This window comes from Leptosomus discolor, chromosome 23, assembly GCF_034619465.1.
Source record: "Leptosomus discolor isolate bLepDis1 chromosome 23, bLepDis1.hap2, whole genome shotgun sequence".
NCBI lineage: Eukaryota > Metazoa > Chordata > Aves > Leptosomiformes > Leptosomidae > Leptosomus > Leptosomus discolor.
Window position 1 is genome coordinate 4,207,055 of NC_141413.1, and position 20,476 is coordinate 4,227,530.

At 56.2% G+C, this 20,476-nt stretch overlaps 2 protein-coding genes across 2 annotated transcripts; both read left to right on the forward strand.

Annotated features, from left to right (window-relative positions):
- The first annotated feature begins 1,227 nt into the window (after nucleotides 1-1,227).
- Nucleotides 1,228-5,996, forward strand: DUSP11 (dual specificity phosphatase 11). Its single transcript, XM_086477114.1, has 9 exons — nucleotides 1,228-1,268; nucleotides 1,586-1,661; nucleotides 2,567-2,698; nucleotides 3,298-3,421; nucleotides 3,904-3,964; nucleotides 4,285-4,331; nucleotides 4,508-4,583; nucleotides 4,855-4,983; nucleotides 5,269-5,996. Exons 1-9 carry the CDS (start codon nucleotides 1,234-1,236, stop codon nucleotides 5,531-5,533), a joined length of 945 nt encoding a protein of 314 aa, XP_086333240.1. The 5' UTR covers nucleotides 1,228-1,233; the 3' UTR covers nucleotides 5,534-5,996.
- Nucleotides 5,997-6,360: 364 nt separating this feature from the next.
- On the forward strand, nucleotides 6,361-19,759 carry STAMBP (STAM binding protein). The gene is made up of 10 exons (XM_086477252.1): nucleotides 6,361-6,390; nucleotides 8,275-8,515; nucleotides 13,146-13,221; nucleotides 13,874-13,969; nucleotides 14,654-15,029; nucleotides 15,761-15,885; nucleotides 16,854-16,991; nucleotides 18,145-18,257; nucleotides 18,684-18,783; nucleotides 19,199-19,759. Exons 2-10 carry the CDS (start codon nucleotides 8,301-8,303, stop codon nucleotides 19,253-19,255), a joined length of 1,296 nt encoding a protein of 431 aa, XP_086333378.1. The 5' UTR covers nucleotides 6,361-6,390; nucleotides 8,275-8,300; the 3' UTR covers nucleotides 19,256-19,759.
- Nucleotides 19,760-20,476: the final 717 nt, after the last annotated feature.

Consider the following 20,476-nt stretch of genomic DNA (forward strand, 5'->3'; position numbering starts at 1 on the left):
CCTCTTTCTGGCCCAAGGGGCAAACGCTTCTCCCGGGTGCAGTTGAACTGTCCTGGTAGTGGGTGCCCATGGTGGGGAGTCCGTGGGGTGGCTCTTTGTGGAGGTCCCCAGGTGGTACTTGTGGGGGTTGCTCCTGGTGGGGTGGGAGATGCTGGTACTGGGGGGGTGGTGCTGGTACTGGGGTAAAGACGCTGATACCAGGGATGTCGGTACCAGGATAGGGTAGGGGATGCTGGTACTGGGGATGCTGGTGCCAAGGTGGGGATGCTGGTGCCAGTGCTGGCGCAGAGTGGGGATGCATGTCCTGGGGCTGTGACACTGGTGCTGGGAAGGTGATGCTGGTGCTGGAAAGGTGATGCTGGTTCTAGTACTGGGGGGGTGATGCTGGTATTGGGGCAGTGATGCTGGTGTTGGTACTGGGGCGGTGATGCTGGTGCTGGTACTGGAGTTGGTGATGCAGGTGCCGGGAAGGTGATGCTGTTACTGGGGTGGTGATGCTGGCGCTGGGGAGGTGATGCCATCACTAGGGCAGTGGTGCTGGTACTGGGGCGATGACGCTGTTACTGGGGCAGTGATGCTGATACTGGGGCGGTGATGCTGGTTCTGGTATTGGGGTGGTGATGCAGGTGCTGGGAAGGTGCTGCTGGTACTGGGGCGGTGATTCTGGCACTGGGGTGGTGATGCTGTTACTGGGGCAGTGATGCTGATACTGGGGCGGTGATGCTGGTTCTGGTATTGGGGTGGTGATGCAGGTGCTGGGAAGGTGCTGCTGGTACTGGGGCGGTGATTCTGGCACTGGGGTGGTGATGCTGTTACTGGGGCAGTGATGCTGGTACTGGGAGATGATGCTGGCGCTGGGATGGTGCTGCTAGTACTAGGGCGGCGATGCTGGTTCTGGGAAGGGGATGCTGGCGCTGGGGCGGTGCTGCTGGTACTGGGGAGGTGATGCTGTTACTGGGGCGGTGATGCTGGTTCTGGGAAGGCGATGCTGGCGCTGGGGCGGTGATGGCCGTGTCTGTTCCGGGGCTGTTGTACCCACTCGTAACCGCAAGGCGGCGCCACAGCCTCACACGCCGCCGGCCAGGGGGCGTGGTCCTGCCGCGCGGGGGGGGGGGCGTGGCCTCCTCGCTGTGGGCGGGGCTTCTGCGGTTTCACCGGCGTGGTCGGCGGCCGCGCGGGGTGACAGCGGCGGAAGCGGAAGTGGCGCTCGACGGGCCGGGGGCCGGCGCCATCATGGTGGGCCGGAGGGGTCTCCGCGTACCGGAGCGGTGAGTTCGGCCGCTCGCTCTTCTCCCCGCGCAGCTCCGCAGCTTCCTCCCGGGCTGGGACCTCCCGGGGGCTGCTCCGGGGCGCTGCGGGGGCGTGCGGCCCGGTGCTGCCGGGAGCCGCGGGGCCCGGCCGGGCCCTGGCAGCGGCGGCGCTGTGGGGCCTGTTACGTTTAGTGGATCGCAGCCCCCGGGCAGTGGGGAGCCGTAGCTTAAAGCCTGGGGGGGGGACACGTCGCGGGATGAGGGTCCCCGGGCCAGGAGGAGTGCAGGGCCGGTTCCCAGTTAGCCGTTTAACGCCTCCGTGCTGCGGGCTTTAGGTGGACCGACTACGTCCCGCTGGGCAGGAGGATGCCAGGCACCCGCTTCATCGCCTTCAAGGTCCCCCTGAGGAAGGTAAGTGGCTGCTGACACCCTGGGCCTGTTCGGGGCGGGAAGCGGTTGCGGGAAGGTGTCGCTCTGCGGAGAATTGATGAGCGAATTCCTTCCAAAGAATGAGAAAAAGGGTCAGTAGATCGTGTTGGTGTTTATTTTGGGTGGGTGATAACCTGGGGGAGGCAGGAGCGCAGCGTGGCCACGGCTGTTTGAGCGCTCAGAGCGTGTGATGGGATCGCAGTGGTGTTGGTGCTGTGGGGGTGACCAGGGGTGACTCCTGGGGGTCAGCAGCAGCTTTCTGGGTGTTGGCAGGAGTGATGGTGTGGGCAGCCCCCACCACTGCTGCCAGGTGCCAGATGAACAGCCTGAAAAACACGGTGCCAGAGCCGAATTTTGGGAGCAGAGGCCGCGAGGAGCTGGTGGGGCAGCGCCGCTGCCCATCCGGCTGTGCCTGGAGGTCTCTGCTGCTGTGCTGGGGCGAGCTCTGCTCCAGAGTGATTTGAGCTCAACAGGTATACCTCAAACAATCGGTGTGTGTCATGTCCGTGGGGGTGGCAGAGCTTGTGATGGGGAGCAGTGCCGTTTGCTCACCTCCATTCGAGCTGCAAGCGTATTTTATAGCTTTCACCAAAGGACAACTTCAATTTTGGGATGTGTTTGTCGCGCTGCAGTGCTTTGCCCGGGCTCCAGTCGTCGGTCAGTCCTGGAATCCCTCATCTGAGCAGTCCCAAAGCAGTGAGGGCCTGAGTGCGTTCTGGTTGGGCTCAGCATAACTTGTGTGTCAGCCTCGTCCGCCTTTGCTCGTTGCCTGCGTCCTTCTCTTTGAAGGGGTGATCTTTGGGACGTTCTGCAGCGTGGACCTCTGCCCACCAGCCACAATGCCACCTGAGTTTAATATCTGCTCTAAAAACGTTATGTCCCCTCAGAGCTTTGATCAGAAGCTTCACCCAGAGGACAGATTTTCACCTCATGACCTCATCAAGAAAATCAAAGAGCAGAAGGAAGAGCTGGGCCTGATCATTGACCTGACGTACACGACTCGCTACTACAGGCCAGAGGTCAGTCTTGGTCTTGCTGTTGGGGAAATGACGCCCTGCGTGAGCCCTGGTGGTGCTGATGGAGTGGGAGGTGTTCCTTGCCAGGAGAGCGTGAGGCCCTCGGATCCTCCGGCAGGGGGATGAGGTGACGCGTTGGAGGCGCATCGGGATGGGGTCGTTGTCCTCCGTCAAGTACAGGCCTGGCGACTTCAACCCCCATCGTGCAGATCCTCTTTGTGCCAACCGGGGCAAGTTTTGGGATACCCTAAAGCTGTTGTTTATAGGCTCTCCTGAGCAAAGAGCTGATCACAACCAGCTTTGGCTTGTGATATCAAATGTGTGGATGATTGCTTGGGATGGTGTTCCAGCCTCTGTGCGTGCTTCCTCTTCCCCAGGGAGGGAAGAGCAAAGGCACAAGAAACACGAGGTGCAAACAGACTGCTCTGGGGTGTTGGTACTGCGTCAAGGGAGTGAAACGGAGGTTTTCTTACCTAAAACTGTGCTGCTGCTCTTCTGGGCTTGTTGAAAAGCTCATCATCTTGTGGCTTATGGTCCATGGTTCTCTAATGGGTAGGAATCCTTGTGCTTTATCTGGAAATTATTGACTTTCTTCCTTGTAGGAGCTCCCAGACACACTCTGCTACTCAAAGATCTTGACAATGGGACACGAAATACCGAACAGACAGACCATTTTTCAGTTCAAGTGCGTTGTCAAAAAGTTCTTGAGAGACAACAAAGACAACGGTAAGTGTGGGTTTCCCTTGTGTCGCTGCTGTTGGGCGCTAGAGACTCGGAGACCGGTGGTGTTTGAATGAAAAGCCTGAATTTCCGTTCGTTCTCTTGGCACGTGAGCGTCGATGGTTTGTTATGGTAAAGGAATTCCTGCTGGAGCTCTGGTAATTAGCAGTGAGTCGGGTTTTAATTGAGTTTGAGACTCCCATCTCCAGACTGGCTGTAAATACCGATCGCTTCTTGGTAGCAGTGTAAGCAGCAAGGTGTCAGCGCTCGGGAAACGCGGGGCGGCTTTTTGTGGGGCTCAAATCCATCTTCCCTGCAGATGAGCTCATGGAATTACATGAGTTAACGAGCTGGCACTAATTACCCAGCAGCGTGGTGGTGTCGGGTGGTCGTTTCTGTTCCGTCAGAGGGCGAATGTGAAAGGGCTTGTTCTGGTGGGGTGTGGGAGGAGGAGCCCTTCGCTCTGACCCGGTGGTTGTGCGTTACAGACAAACTCATCGGCGTTCACTGCACGCACGGCTTGAACAGAACCGGCTACCTGGTGTGTAGGTGAGTGGTCCTCGGAGGCGGCGGTGCCAGCTCCTGGTTGCCCCAGGAGGAGGTAGGGTTGGGCCAGCGAAACACGAGTCGGGTGATCTCCATCGTCCCAGACTCGCAAGGATTTACAGCTTTTCAGCTTCAGGAGGGTTGTCGTTAGGGGGCACTTTTTGTGCCCAGTTTCAGCAGGCTAAACGCTGATGCTCCGTTCTGGCCTGTAAATAGAAGGTGTAAAAACTTCCCAGTTGCTCTTTTCTTGTTGAATCATCGCTAACCTGTCGCTGTTCCCGTGGTTCGCTGTGTAATGAGGGCTTTCTTGCTGATCTGTTCAGGTACCTGATTGACGTCGAAGGCATGGAGCCAAACGCTGCGATCGAGTGTACGTACGTGTCTGTTCTTGGTCAGATGTGAAGCGTTGGTCGTGGGCTGGCGGGTTTAGACGGCCAGAATCGATTGAAGGGTTGGCTGAAGGGGTTAAGGTCCTTCTAAAGGGTTTAAGTGCTCTGCAGCCCCAAGGGTGACCCGCGGTGGTGACTCAGACCTGTCTCTCTCCAGTGTTCAACAGGGCTCGAGGGCACCCTATAGAGAGAACCAACTATATCCAAGATCTTCGGAAGAGATCTGTGAAAAAGTAAGTGCTTTTGTGTGCGCGAGGGAGAGCTGCTGTCAGGCAAGAGATGTTTGACGTCAGTGGCTCCTAGGAAGGGGGTGGAAAGGGCCGGTGGGTGAGGAGGAAGGTGGGCAGTTGGGAGACTGGGGTTGAAGGATCTCCCCAGGCCTGCTGCCCGCCATTTTTGGGGGAGCAGTGATGCAAAGGGGCGGGTTTAAGTGTAAAAGAGCTGCTGTGATCCCTCGGTGAATGGTTTGTGGGCACAGGTAAGACAGACGGAATTCTTTTTAAGGAGCTGCGGCCTGAGGAGTTTGGGCTCGGACCCCTTCAAAGAAAAAGCCAGCGCTACCCCAAACGCTAGAGAGAAGGTGGCCAAGCCCCATCCACATCTCTCGAACCAGTCCCCCTTGGCGGGGCCCAGGTAGGTGTTTGCTTCTTGCCTCTGCGCGTGCCGGGCAGCTGAGCCGGCGCCACCAAAAAGAGCTGCTTTTGTCTCTTGAAGAAACCTAAACGTGCACTTTGCCGAGCAGCAGCTCGCCCACGAGAGCGCCTGTTGCCTTGCCAGCTCTGCGGTGGGAGAGAAGAACCTCCCCAAAAGTTGTCTAGAGCAGAGCTCAGCGTTCGTTGTGCCGGCAGCGGCAGAGCTCGAACGCGCTTGTGCCCGTGGACGCGACTTCAGGTCCCGACTTCTGAATTGTTCTTCCAGAAACTCCAGCGGCTCCAAGAAGAACCGCAGGCAAGGCGCCAAGGCGCCGGCACGACACCAGGAGCTGGCGTACGAGCCTGGGGCGGCGGAGCAAAGGCGGCCGTGGAGTTGGGCGGCCAGGAACTGTCGGGCGGCCATGCCTGCCAACGAGCCGCGCAACGGACTTTGCTTTCCCCCCCGGACCCCCCACTTCTGCCCGCCCCAGGAAGCGCAAGTGGCCAGAAAACGCCGCCGCCGGCACCGGAAACCTGTCGTGACAGCGTAGGGGACGTTGTGGGCAACAAAAACCCGTCCAGGGGCTGCGTCTTTACCCCGGAGGAGCTCCGAGATGGGTCTCTCGCCGCTTGAACGAGCAGCTTTTGCTGCAACCTCCACCAGCAGTCGGGAACTGCAAATGCAGGTGTTCTTAACCTTAACACAGCTCTTGGGTGGGTTTTAGTATTTTATTTTTGATTCCCCGCCCACTCCCCCTCTTGGTACTTTTACAAATCACACAGAAACTTTTTAATCCTCCGTTGTACCAGAGTCGTAGGGACGTGGAGAATAAATGTGGACCCGAACAGAGCTGGAATAATCCTCAGGAGCATTATCTTGCAACAAAAAGGGCTTTTCCTTGACTTCCTCAATACAAGAAATAGGATTCAGCCTGAAGCTATAGATGATTATATTTTTTTTGGCCTTTTCACCCACTTTTGCTAAAGTAAATTTCTGCCGTGTGTAAACCTGGACCCCTGGTGTGGAACGGTTCTTTCCCCCCGGATGGGCCCGGCAGGAATCGCCCGAGCGGGGGGGGGGGGGCGGTGGGCTCTGGCCTCGCCACCGGACCGTTTTGGGACGAATAGGCGTGTTTTCGGGGTGGGAAGGGAGCCGTGCAGCCGCGAAGGGAGCTGCCCCTTTAAGGGGCTGGGCCGGGCTCTGACGTCATGACGCCCGGCTTTCCGCTCAAGGAAAGTAGGCGGCAGCTCGACCGGGCGGAAGTGGGGAGGGCAACGGCATGCCCGGATGTTGCAGAGGCTCTTGATTGGCTGCTGCAAGAGAGGCGGGGCGGTGCAGTGGGCGTTTCGACAACAACCCGGAAGCGCTGAGGGGAGGAGGAGGCTGGCGGCGCCCTCCCGGCGGCAGGTCAGGCCCGGGCCCGGGCCCGGGGGCTGTGGGGGGGTCCCTTCCTCGTTTGGGGGGAGCTGGTGGCACCGGTCGGGGGGGGGGGGTGTCTCTCTTCCATTCCCGGGGGGACGGGCCAGGCGGGCTCCGGTTGGTGCCGGGGGGGGGGGGGGGCGGGGGATGTCTCGTCTAGGGGTTCCCTTCGTGAGGCTCCGGTCAGGGCGGCTCTGAGTGTGGGTGTTTTTCCCTTTGGGAAGGGAGATCCGGTTTGGGGCTCGCCTCGCTGTGTTGGGGGGGGCTGGGAGCCCATGGGGGCTTTGCTTGCGCAGTCCTCTACTCCTTTTTTTAATAGATTTTTTTATTAGAGGGGAAGGGCAGGGGGAGGCGGTTCTGGGAGGGACAGGCGGTCCTGGGGGGTTCCCTTGGGAGTGCTGTGGGAGTTCTGGAGGGCTCTGGTTTGCGGGGGGGGGTGTTTTTCTCTCTCTTGGTGGGCAATGGCTGGGGCTGTCTGTAGTTTTGGGGCTGGCAGCTCGGGGAGGGGTGGTTTGGGCACTCTCTTTATCTTGAAGGGTGCTGTAGGAATTAGGGGGGCAGCTGTGGGTTGCGGGCACCAGGAGTTATGGTGTGTGAGCGGTGTCTGTTCCCTCCTGGGGGAGAAGGACTGTAGAACTTGTCGGAGGGGGCTTCAGTTCGGGGAGGTGACTGAGAGCTCTGGCTTGGGGGAGCAACTGAACCCACCCTCCCAGCAGAAGCACCAGTGAGGAGAAGCTGAAGCCCACTCAGCTGTGGCTCTATCACACCCCGGGAGTGAGTGCTTTGGCATAGCCAGACCCAACCCGACAGCCCGTATTTAGGGTAAGAGACCTATGGAGGCTCCTCCAGGACATAGGCTGAAAAACTGTGGGCCTGCCCGCCTTAAAAAAGGGGGTCTGCTCCAACGTAACCCCAGAAAGGCAACTCCTCTGCACCTCAGGATCCTCAGGTGGTGCTTAGCTCAGGACCTTTCCCCCACTTCGGAAGGAGCCGCAGTAAATCATGACGTGCGTGTGGCAGCCGCGTTGCTGAAGGCTTTCGAGGTGCTCTGGATTCAGCGCTGGGATTTCATGGGGAGCTTTAACCCTCCCACTGGTCCGGGGTGATTTTCCAGAGGAAAACTGCTTTTGGTGTAGGGGGAAGAGCATTATGGGGGGGCTCTGGGCTCGCTGTCCTGTAGCCTCAGCACTTCCTCTGCCGGCTCGTGCCGTGGGTGAGAAGGGATTTGTCGGAGCCAAGCGTGAGGCAGATGCACGGAGCAGGTCGAGGTGCATTCCTGGGGGGACGGGTGTGCCTCCCGCAGCACGGGGGAGAAAGGGATTGTAGCTGTGCCCAGGCAGGAGCAATTTGGGATTGAGCTTGTTGGGTAAGGAGAGATCTGCTGAGCAGCAGCGGCTGGAAGGATGGCCTTCAGCTCCGTTCTCACTGCTGCGTAAGCAAAGCAGTCAGCGCTGCGGTGTCGAAACCCTGTGGGAAGCTGCTTCTGCTCCGGTCTGAATGAGACACTTGGGCCATCTCCCCCCAGACTAGTGACCGGCACTAGTTGTGTTGTGCGGAGCGACAACGGGGACGGAAGCGCTACTTTGGGTGGGATTTGGGTGGGTCAAACCCTTGCTTGGGATCAATTACTAAGGACTGACCTTGAATTCGTGGCTGCTTTTCAGGTCATAAAGGTAAATATCGAAGCACTGTGCCCAAAAAGAGCTGGGATTCTCCCAGATTCCACCCTCAGGGCCTAGCTTGGCCCAGGTATTAAACACTTTTCTGCTGATGAGGGGGTGATTTCGATCGAGGAGGGGCAGTCCTGAGGAAACTGGATGACTTACCTGCTTGATGCTGGTTCTGAGGCGCTTGACTTTCCTCCCGCCACAGAGTTTGTCAGCCTCGCCGTAGCTTGGATGTGTGTCGTGATGCCCGACCACGCCGACGTCAGCCTCCCGCCGGAGGAGCGAGTACGGAGGCTGATCCATGTGGGAAGCAGCGTGGAAGTGAACGAGGACATCCCACCGCGCCGCTACTACCGCTCCGGGGTGGAAATCCTCCGCATGGCGACCATTTACTCGGAGGAAGGCAACATCGAGCGGGCCTTCATTTTGTACAACAAATACATCACGTAAGAGCAGCGCAGCTTTGTTTGCGAGTAACCCCTGTCGACACGAGGCCTTGTGGGTTTGGTGTGGCCTATTTTGAGCGTGTCTAAACATCGTGAGGCCTGGCTGAGCTGGAAGAACTGGGTTCTGTCCACAGCTCTGCTCCTTTTGAATTTCGGTTCCCACAGAGGTGAGGCTGCAGCTGGTTAGACTGGCGAGGAGACATCAGGAAGGTGCGAGGCACAGACCCACCGCTCACCTCTTTGCTGGGCGTCTGTTAAAAGTTCCCTTTGAAGGCTGATCTTGGATCCCTCTGTCCCTCTGCTAGTAGAGACTCCTGTCAACAGGAGGGAGGTTTTAGCTCGCTGTTCATTGAAGCTTCGTGGTGTTTTATCACCGCAGAGTGGCTAGATTGGCCTTGATTGGCGCTAGGTTGGCTGTGACATCATATGAATTGGCAAAGATCTGTGGTCAAGGACCTCCCTATTAGGTATCTGCCTGGGAAGGATCTGGGCTGGTTGGTGGTTTGTCTGACAAACCGCCTTTGGAGGAGAAGTCTGCTCTACACTTAAGTTACTACAGCCTTTTACAACAGGCAGCAAGTTCCACCTTCAGGTGTAGGATCCAGTTGTAGGTTTAGTTTTACATCTCGGAAAGAATATAACCCCCTGGCCCCAAATACGCACGCGTACACCCTAGCCCTTCTCAGGAGCGACGTGGGGAAGAGTTCTGGTTCCAGAGAACCTGATCCCAACTGACTGGTGAGTTTCTTGGGTACTGAGCACTCTTCTGGAAAGCTCCGAATCGCGTATGAACCCAGCCAACGCCCTGTTTGGGGTTTCAGCCGCCAGGTCTCCAGCCGTAGGGTCTACATTCCCTGTAGACAAGTGCAGAGCCGCAGGTTCCTGCTGTCATCTCCGCAGCTGCCCAAAAATGAGGTCTGAAACCCCGCTGCCGTGCCCGCCGAGCCGGAGCGTACGCCAACGTGGTGACACGGCGTCAGGTCTGGGTCGTGTCCGAGCAGAGCAAACGTGTGCCTGTCGGTGTTTAAAGGGCCAAAACCTTGGATCCTCAGAAAATATCCTAACGGCACAGAGTGTCCTGATCCTGTAGGGTTTTGGCCAAAAGCCTGTTGCTCCCACTTTCCCCCAGTGCCGCTCTGGTATGGTCTTTGCTGTGCCTACGCTACTAGCTTATCCAGAGTGTGGCTGGCATCTCCGTGGGCATTTTCTCTCCCTGTCCCAGTGTGCAGGGTTCCTGCCTCTTAAATCCAATGCATTTTTCTCTGATTAGCTTTTCTTCCCGCTTTGTGCTGGCTGAGCTTTTATGGGCATCGTAGCGAGTGCCCTGGGAGGCTGCACAGGGAGCTGGGAAGTGTAAAACCCTCTCGGGAAGGTTTCCAGGCTCGTTGCGTCGCCGTGGCCGAAGGAGAAACGCTTTAACTAAACAATTGAACTAGAAGCACCTTCGCTGTTTTAGCAGAGCAGCGCTAGGTGCTGGCGTGTTTTCTCACCAGCAGCTTTCAGATGCTCGGGGCATTTACGTTAGCCTGGCTGCTGGGTTGCTGGGAAGGTGAAAAAACTTTCCCTCAGCGGTGCAATTTGTCTAGTGCTGATGAATATGAGCTTCTGTCCTGGCTTGTCTCAAGATACAAACTCCGTGTCACCATCTCATGTCTTTAAATGAAGATGTGAAGCTGTAGCTCAAGCAGTAGGCCTGATGCAGGGTTTTGTAGGGTTTTCTAGGGTTTTCCTTCCCCACGGCCCCGAGAGCAGGGTGCTGGTCGTTGGAGCCTCTCACGGGACTTGCTCTGCTCTCCCCTTTCTGGAAACAGGACTGGGATTCTTCCCCGGTGTTTCAGCCCACATCTGCAGTCGGTGCTGTGGCTGCTCCTTTCTCAGAGCCCAGCTCCCTGCCGGAGTGTGTGGCTTAGTGCAGGCACTTTCTGCGTCAGGCTGCCCCTTTGGGAAGGGGAGGACTCCAGCCTTGAGAAGTACCTGAGAGGCTCGTGGCTTGGTGTGTTTGGTGGGAGTGAGCACATCGTCCTTGGGAGCAAGGCGTGGTCCCTGTGGCTTTAGGAAGCTGGATTTCTCTTTATTTCCCTACACAGCACTCCTCAAGGCTGATCTCGAGGCCTCAGTTACGCGATGAGGTCTGCGTTGTGGCGCCAGATTTGGAGAGCCATCGGTTTTGAGACAATCTTGTCTAGACACGGGGTAATCTCAAGACAGATCTGTACGGAGATTCCCGTTGAGGCAGCCAGTTTCCTGCTTGGCCTCTGGCCACCTGCTCGATCTCATGCAGGTCGTTTGGCTGCACAGCACCTCTCTTTCCCATGCAGAAGTGAGGCTTGTTGCCCAGCCCTCGTGGGGGGCGGGAGGGCAGCATGGCTATCTCTAAGAATAACCAGGCTGGACTTTCAACACGTGTATCTTCTCACATCAGCTTGCTTGTCTTCTTGAACGGCTTCTCCGTGGGTCAGAGTGGGTGTTTTCCCTGAATCACCATCAGGCACACGCTAAGTTTGATTTTGTTAGAGCCAAATAATAAAGAAAAAAAAAAGAGACACATGAATTTTCTGTGGTGTTGGGGCTCCTGGTTTGCCTGCGTGGCTGTGAGCTGCTAGGATTGGCTCCGGGGATTTGTGTGGGGTGTTGCAAGGGACTTGAGAGATGCCGGCTTGGCGTGCGTGCCGTGGCAGCGCTTAAAAATAGCCCATGATGTGGCTGCTCGGTGCCAAACAGCTGCTGCTCGTAGTGGACTCGGGAGCAGGCGGAGGTTTGAACAAGCCCAAAACCCGAAACTCCTGGCGAGGGGAGCCGCAGGTTTCAGTCTTGCCAAGCCTCAGCTGGGCTGTCGGTAGGAAACGTGAGCTGTTCCTGCCCTTCCCCTGCCTCCATCCCCAGCCTGCCGCTGCCTGGTCTTGCCCCAGAGTTTTCCTCTGGCTGCCTGAGTCCTCTTCTCGTAGTGCTGCCCGCTTTTTTCCCCCCTTCCTGACTTGTGGAAACCCAGCTGTCTCTGCTGGTTTTTCCATCCTCCCCAGGCCAGCATCTGCTCTTAATCCTTCTTAATTAATCCCTTCCATTTTAATCTGCTAGCTGTTGGCAATGATCACAGCCTTGTTTTGTCTCCTCGACACAGTGACCTACTTCGCAACCACCAGCCGGGAGCCGGGGACCTTGCTGGGCGTTTTCAGATGGAGCGATGGTTTCTCCGTGGCTCCGGGCTGTGACACGGTTATGCTGATCCCGCAGGCTCTGGCGAGAGCATCCTCCAGCTCTCCGTGGCAACCAGGAGCACTCGGGGTTGCAAAAAGTCCTTCCTTTTCCCAGAGGACTGAGGTTTTGAAGCAGCTGGGTTTATTTACTGCGCGCACGGAGGCTTCTCGGCTTGAAGAGCGTTCTCGCTCTGTCCCCCCTGAGTTTTTCCTGCTTGGCTCTGCTTGATTGATTTGTGCTGCTCCCTGGGGCACAGTCTAGTCCTCACTGCTCTTAATTCCTTGTGCCTGGGTGCAAGGCTGCTCTCTAAAGAAGCTGGAGGGTGTCTTCCTTTGGGTGCTGAAGGGGTGTAGCAAAGAGCCACGAAGGAGGGCAGGGTTTTTTTGCGTTAGCCCGCAGGCTTTGTGGACTCTGAGAGCAAGCACAGCTCCGCTTCCAGGAGACAAGGACCCAGCTAAGCTCGCCATGAGCTCACCCTGAGCATGCAGTCAGCTAGTGCACCACTGGGGACTCGTTCACAGAGATAACTCAGGGATGCTTCAAGCCTTGGGAGCCTCGTAGAGCTGAGCCAGAGAGAATTGCCCCATATTTCAGGCTTTTTGCCTTGTTCTAGTGCTTGCAGTACTCTTTCTCTGCATCTTCACCCCTGTGTCTTGCAGAGCTCCCTGGAAAGGGGGAGAAACGTTACCCTGTTTGTAGAGAAACCAAAGATTAACCTGTTTGTAGTTGTGCTGGGAGCAGGGTGATGTTGAGCTAAGTCTTGATTTCCCTCCCAGGAGTCTGCAGAGAAGTAGCCCTTCTGCCTGAAACATTGCCCTGACCTTCCGGGGTGCTTGGGCCACGGAGATAAAAGGCTGCTGGTGCAGCAGCTGGGGATGCTGTGGACTTGCTTTTAGCTTACCTGCAAGTTTTCTCTTTTCAAGGTCTGAGTTAATGTTCCCATCTCTTGCACAAACTGTTCCTTCCCCCGTACAGAAGGACGGTGTGAGCACTGAGTCAGCGGAGTCCTTGAGCTTGTGTGTAATCCCCTTGGATGCCCACAGAGGTGTAGGCAGGTGCCCAAGGACCTTCCTGAATCGCTGCCAGCATCCTTGGTGTTTTAGATCGGTTTATTAATGTTTCTGTTCAAAACAAATGTATTTATCCCTGAGGATTGTGTCCAAAGTCCAGGTGGAAGAAAAATCTGTGCGAGGCACCACCCTGGGACTGAGCGAGGTCTCCTGCGTGCCATAAAGATCTCAGAAGGCCGTTGTATGACGGAGGGTTTCCTGCAGGAAGGCAGACGATTGTGGGGAGCACAGGGCCCAGGGAGGTGGCAGAGCAAGGGGACAGTGCTGGAAGGGAATGATCCGTACCCCCAAAATGCCACTTGCTGTTTTGAGTTGGTCCCTTTCTACTGTGGTTCAGAAATGCAGTTTCTCTCCTGCTTTTACAGGCTCTTCATTGAGAAGCTGCCGCAGCACCGTGATTACAAAAGTGCTGTCATACCCGAAAAGAGGGAGACGGTGAAAGTAAGTAGTAACGGTGCCAAGTCTTTAACGGCTGCTGTCGGAAATGTTTTGGGGTCACGGACCTTGGGTTTGCGTGGCCCTGGGCCGAGTGATCCACAGAAACGCTGAGAAGCCTTGGCTTGACCAGGCGGTCTGACCCCTTGGGAGTTATGGTTTGGGTTCTTACCCAATTGTACTTGTGCTGGGCTGGCTGTGGTTGTCCAGTTTACTTTCGGTTGAGCACTGGCGTGTCCTTTCTTTCCTGTTTAACTCCCTGCTTTTGAAGACCACGTGGCTTTTCCATGCCTGGTAGCTGGATGCTCAATGTGGTGGTCCTCAAGGGGATCCTCGGAGATTGCTCCCAGCTACGAGAAGCTATTGCTCCTCTGCTCAACGTTGACCAGAACAGCAAAGGACAAGGCTGCCTAAGCTCTTGCTCGGTGTTGTTGGCGGGGCTGCCTGTGCCACCCGGCCACAACGTGCCTGTCTGCAGCCTGCCAGCCTGTCCACGCGTGGTGGTGGAGCTGCTCGGCTCTTCCTGCCTCGTGAACGAGCGGGTGGTTTCTAATCTCTGGGTGCTACGTGTCCGTTGGTTCTTGCATCTGTTCGGGTCTTGTTTTTCTTGCCTTGGGGCTGTCCCACTCATATGACTGCCTGTGTTTCCTCCCTTCAGAAACTGAAAGAAGTAGCCTTCCCCAGAGCTGAAGAGCTCAAGGAGGAGCTGTTAAAGAGGTACGCCAAGGACTATGCTAAATACAAGGAGCAGAAGGTGAGTGAGAGGAGACTGGAGGCCTGTGCTCCCCGAAGACCCTCAGCCACAAAGGGTTTGGAAGAGGGCAGGTCTCCAGGGCTCCCTGGGTGCTCTGAGGTGTGAAGTTTGGGTAGCCCCAGCTTGCAGGGTCCAGCCTTGTCACCTGCAGCCCAGGGCTGTCCCCATCCTGTCTCTGCTGCCGTGACGTAGGTGAATCTGTCGTAGGCGTCTTTTCATTGCGCATCCTGGAGGCAGTCGGAGCTGGGAATGTTGTTTGGTTGGTTTTTTTTCTCTTTGGGCAGACGTGAGGTCTAGGTCTTATGATCCAGAAACTCAGCAGGCGGCTGGTGACAGCACGGGCAAGGATCTGGGCTTCTGTGGGCAAAGCAGGAAACTCTCCAGTCAGTTTTGCTGCAGACAAGCGCGATTTTTAGAAATAGGATAGAGAGGAATCAGCCTGAAATTATATTTCCGTGGAAGAGGGGAGGGTGAGGCAGCAGTTTTACGGCCCTGGTCTAGCTGGCTCTCCTGCTGGAAGTGCGGATCCCTGAAGCTTCCTTGCAGGGAGTGCTGTTTGCTGGTTACCTTTCGCAGACCCTTTAGAAGCAGCCTGGGGTTGCTGAGGGTCTTGCAGCGCGTAGCCTTCGTGTTCTGCCTCGAGCCCCTCTCTGCTGATGTCCCTTGGTGTATTTCTCCTTGCAGAAGGAGGAGGAAGAGGAATTTGCACGCAACTTGGCTTTGCAGCAGCAGCTGGAAGAGGAGAGAAATCGGGTAGCCCTGATGAAGCAGCAGCAGGCAGAGCAAGAGCAGTTTCATGCCTTCGAGGAGATGATTCGACGACAGGAGCTGGAGAAGGAACGACTAAGGATAGTGCAGGAGTTCGGAAAGCCAGAGCCGAGTCCCGAGGCTCTGGATGGACCCCTCATCCCTGGTGTGGAAAAGCCCCCAACTGATTTAATCCCAAAGGTTCCCGTCTCGCCAGTTCACCCTGCGAGTCCATCGGTGGGAACTGTCTCATCCAAACCTCCTGTTGTGGACAGATCTTTGAAACCTGGTGCTTTGGGGAGCATGGAAAACAGTTAGTACCTCTCAGTGCACCCTTCTCCCTTGCTGGGGCTGAGCCAAACACAGCCGCTGAGGAGCTGATTTGTCTAGGAGGCTCTTGGAAGTATCTGATCTTGGCTCCATCCCTTCTGGGGGTTTGGCCTTCCGAGTCACGGAATGTTCTTCCCGTTGTTCGGTAAAGATTTGCAGGGCTGGGAGCAACTGTGTCCTCTTGGGAATTGGCCCCCCATGCTCCTTCAGCCCAATCTCTGCTGTTCTAGAGTCTACAGCCTATTTGGCTTTCCTAGATCCAAATGCTTGTTGGAGATGGAGATTTAGGTCCTGGCTAGGCTGACTGAATTCTCCTCTGGACCAAATTCTCCTCTTCTGCCAAATATGGCTCCAAAATACTGATTCAGACGTTTCCAAATTACTGGTTCTTGACCAGTGACGCATCTTACTTAAATGACATTTTTTAAGTGTTTGTAGTTTCGTTTTCTTTAACAAAATACTTGGTTTTGATACATTGCTGAATGTCTCTTTCTCTCTACGTGTCCCTGTTTTGAAAGAGGTAGTGAGTGTCCTTTATGACATGTCCAAATGACGTCATTTGTCTGGGACTGCTGTTGTGAGGGTAAATGTTAGAGCAGTTAATGTTTCCAGGGTGAATTTTCTCAGTCTAGTCCCTTCTGGTACTGACCTGAGGGACCATTTCTCCAGCATCCTCGACTGTCATTGCTCATTGTCCTCCCATTCTTCCCACAGATGCGAGTATGGATGTCCTTCGCCAGGTCATCGTCCCTAGGGAGCTCTGCCAGAAATTCCTCCAGCTGGCTGATGCCAACACCATCCGGGGTGTAGAGACGTGTGGGATCCTCTGCGGTAAGCTGGTAAGGCAGGAATCCTAATGAAGATTCCCAAAGAATCCTTGGAAGTGGCGCAGGGGCCTTTTGTCAAGGTGTGCAAGAGCTTGGAAAAGGGCTGGAGGACGCTGATTTTGACAGCAGAAGGCTGGAGTGCAGTTTCACGGGTGACTAGGCTTTCACGTGAGCACTGGGGATGAGCTGCCTCTCCTTTGCCTCCCTTCCACGTTAGGGTTTCCTCACGCTGCGTGAGGTGCCGGCCACCAGGTCCCTGGGGGTGCTCAGCTTCCCCTCTCCTGTTGGGGACTCTGTGCTGGGTACAACCTTCAAGCCCTCCCGCGTTGCTGGTGACTGGCAGCTCTGGTGACTTCTCCTGTTGGTACCAGCAGGACTGAGGTTGCCCCAGCTGTGGACTAGGACCCTCACCCAGAAGAGGCTGGGTGGGCAAACACTGACAGTCAGTTCTCCCTCAAAGGGTGTTTCTGTTGGCAGCTCCAGCCTGTCTCCTCTGAGTCGCTTGGGGCTGCTTTGCTCGCAGAAGTTTGGTTCGAAATGAAGTTGTTTGATGTAGCACATCTCTGCAGTCCAGCTGCTTCCAGGCACTTGGTGATTATTTGAGTATGAGGCATCATCTCCTAGGGAGTGGAGGCATTCGCTTCGGTGGGTGGCCAGGACTCCTCTGAGTTCTTGTGGGTGCCCTACACAGCAGGGAAAATGAAGTAGAAAGCCGTGGGTCATGCTCAGACTCGGAAAATCCTGCGACTCCTTTGTCAGTAGCTTGCAGTTACCATTTCTGTGACCTGTAAATGGACGGGAGATGCATCCGTGGGCTTGTTTCCAGAGCTGCCGTTCCCCTGGCTGTGCCCCTGAGTGATGAACACAGAAGTACCGTGTTCCCAAAGCTTCGGAAATCACCCTCGCCCCAGCGGGCGGCAGCAGTGTTTCCTGCTTGGGGGGCGTCTGGTGGGTAACAGCCTCCCCGTGCTGCCTTGCAGATGAGGAACGAGTTCACGATAACCCACGTCATCGTGCCCAAGCAGCACGGAGGCCCCGATTATTGCAACACGGAGAATGAGGAGGAGCTCTTTGTGATCCAGGATCAGCACGGCCTTGTTACGCTTGGCTGGATCCATGTGAGTCTCTCATTCCTGTTTCACTGCCCAACTGGTCTCACGTTCAGCCAGGAGGGAAAGGGGTGCGTGGAGGAGAATTTACTGGAGGAGAATTTACTGGAGGAGATGGCACGGAGCAGGCAGCATCCTCTGGTTGGATTTCTTCTTCGGGTGCAGTCTCAATCACTACTCACGCTGCTGGAGAAAATCCCGATCTGTTTTCAGTTTAGGTCCCTTCCTAAAGCATCAGGCCCTTTGAAACTGGGATGTTGGGCGTGAAGCTCGTGTTTCATTCAAAGCTGACTCCAGAGGCACCATCAGGGCATCCCGAGCTCCTGCTGTCAGCGCAGGGCCTCTCCCATGGTGCTTCCCCCCCGTAGCAGCGCTGCTTTTTCGCAGGCAGCTGGGCGCTGCTCTGCCGTGGGATGTGCCAGTTCCAGATTCCTCCGCTGGCTGCAGCGCTGCCCTGCTGCCTGTCCCCGCGGAGCCTTTGGCAGTCGGATCGGTGCCAAGCAAAATGTTTGGTGCTGCTGAGTAATCTCTCGAAAGCAGCAGCTGCCTTGCAGGCTTCGGCAAATAAATGCCTGCTGCGTGTGCCTGGTACGTGCGGGGTGTCTGCTTTTGGTGTTAACTCTTCAGTGGCGGCCCTGTGACGTTCAGAGACCCCCCCCAAGAATCCCTTTGACCCTTCCTGCTGGTCTTGGCAACAAAAACCTAGCAAGGAAAAGGAGAAAGACCTTTCAGCAAGAGTTAGGCTGTGAAATTTAGCCCGAGCTGGGTAAGGTGGTGGTTCTCCGTGATCATACAAATCTTGGCGGAATGGGATCTCTTGAAGTGCCTCAGCAGTGTGTTACGTGCCTGGTGATGCTGTGCCCCAGGGGTAGCTGCACTTCAGAAACGTGTGAAGTGCCCTGCGTTGTGCCTTCAAGTGGGACTTTCCATGAGATAGGGCCAGAACTGTAGAGCTGCTCCTGTACTTACTCCAAATGGAAGAGAGGAGCAGATGTTTTGGGCCAATCCAAGCCATTTTCAGGGGTGCAAGCGTGTCCTCTGTGCCACCCACGGAGCTGTGTCTCTTCTCTCGCACAACTTTCTCTTGGCAGACATGGTCCCTTTGGACTAGCTCTCCAAAGCTGCTGTAACCTCCTCTCCTCTCTGTTGCCCTGCTTTTCAGACCCACCCCACGCAGACAGCCTTCCTCTCCAGCGTCGACCTACACACGCACTGCTCCTACCAGATGATGTTGCCAGAGTCCATTGCTATTGTGTGTTCTCCAAAATACCAGGAGTGAGTATGGATGTGGGGTAGGGAAGGCCTTTTCCCTCTGCCTCTGCTGCCCCACCCAAAGGCCTGGCCCCTTCAGAAGGTATTGAAGGGCTGTTTACCACGACCTTTCCTCTCTCAGATTCCTGATGTGGGAATAAAATGTCAAATCACGCAGTGAAAGTTTTACCGAAAGAGGCTGGAAGAGCGTCCGTGACTCGACAGCTCGTCAGAGCTGCTGAGGGGGGGGTCGTGTCTGGGCAATGGTTGCCCACCCATGAAGGGAGACTGGCCCACAGCCGCAGGGCTGGGCGGAGGAGCGTCCTGCAGCGCCCATCTCCGCTCTCGCTCGAGAGAAGCAGACTCAAGCGTCCTCCTCGAGACCCCGGAGGAGGTGCTTCTGTTTGTAGAGGCTTGAGCTACCCAGAGCTTGTGTTTTATTTGCCCTAGGACGGGGTTTTTCAAGCTGACGGAGCATGGCCTGCAGGAGATCTCTTCCTGCCGGCAGAAAGGATTCCACCCGCACTCCAAAGACCCCCCGCTCTTCACTGTAAGTCACCCCACGGGGCTGGACCGCGAGTCGGCGTGTTGGACACTTGAATTTATGTCTGTGTTGAGGTGCTGGGCTGTGACCCAGGACAGGAGGGTCTCAGCCTGGCAGGGGCTTGTCTCTTCCTAGAGTTGAGGGGCAGAAGCTTTCTGACTTGTTAGCGTGTGGCGGAGGTGCGACGCAGAGCGCTTCCCTGCAGAAACAGGTCAAGGGAGCGGCAAAAGGCCGGATTTGAGAGGGAGGGAGATTTGTAGTTGTGTCCTGCCGTGGTCTCTGTGTGGCACGGGCAGGATTCCTGGTCTGAGAGAGCTGTTCTGCAAAGGACACAGGGTGGAGGTTGTGTCAGGAGGTAGAGGAGCTCTGGGAACATCTGAATTAACGCCCCGACCCCTCTTTCTCTTCCCCTCTCTTCCAGACCTGCAGTCACGTGTCAGTGGTTGAGAGAGACGTGGTCCTGATGGATCTCCGATAGGCCTCTTGCCGTAACCGTTTACAGAAAACCATCTACCTTCCTTCTAAGCCTTGGGAATTTTTTTTTCCTCCTGTAGCAGATGATTTCTACCGTGTAGTGATCCTTCCCCGTCCTTCCCCGGTAATCACGGTGAAATCGGTACCCTGGCCTCAGCAGCAGCACGTGAAACCTCAGTGCCTGGCGTCGGGCTGGCGAAGCGGTGCTGAGGATCAAGGTGTGGGGAAAAGCGAACTGGAAACTCAAAGACAGAAGTTAACACTGAAGCAAATCGTTTAATACTCTAATCTGTGGCTTGAACAGCTTCTTGGGGGGGCTTCCCTGTGATTTGCTGCAGCCACGAGGTGTGGAAACCTCTTCGAGCACTTTCTGAAGCGGGACTTGCCCCAGTTAACCCATGCTTTGTTCCGCCTCTCTCTGGGTTGCTGTGGTCTCAGGGCAGCTGGCTGGAGTAGCTAAGCCTTTGCTATAGTTTAAGATTAAACCTCCCTAACCCCTCTCACCCCATGCAAGAGCTTGTTGTCGCTTGAGCTGGAGCGAGTCCTGCTTGCTGGTACTTGGGGTCTTTGCCTGGTGAGGTAAGAAGGGGCCCCAACCTCCTTTGGGAACCCCTGTTTTGGGGGAGAAGGTGCCTGGATGCTTCATTCCAGCAGCGGTGAGGTGTGTCTGGTTACTTTATTCCTTGTCCTGGATGTGGGGGATTTGCTCAGGCTGCCCGGTGAGGCCTTGGTTTCTTGCTGGCATGACCGCAAAGGAGGCTCTCGGTCTCCTGGCTGCCGTGTGAAGGCTCTGCGAGGCCATTGCCTCTCCGGTACGGCACTCCAGCGGCTTTTCCCCCTTCCATCCTCGAAGACCACCGCCCCCTGTTGCATCTCTGCTCCTCGGAGCAGTATTAAGTCCCTCCTTGCCAAAATCAAGCGCTCCGTGACGTCACCGTTGTGCGGTACGCCAGCCGGGGACCTCCTCGGAATGACTTTTGTCAGAAGCCAAGCGGGGATTTTTCCTTCCCTGCCGCCTTCCGTGCTGAGCCTCCGCCCTTGCTGCTGCCGGCGCGGAAAGGGAAGGATTGGTGCTGGCAGGTGGAAGGCATCTGGCCTCCAAGGGCTGAGCGTGATCCGGAGCCTCTCCACATCCTCCAGCAGGATGCTCTGATGATCAGCACATGGCCGGGCGGGGAGGGGAAGGAGGCTGGAGTCGCCTCCCCACCTGGCACGCATACACCCG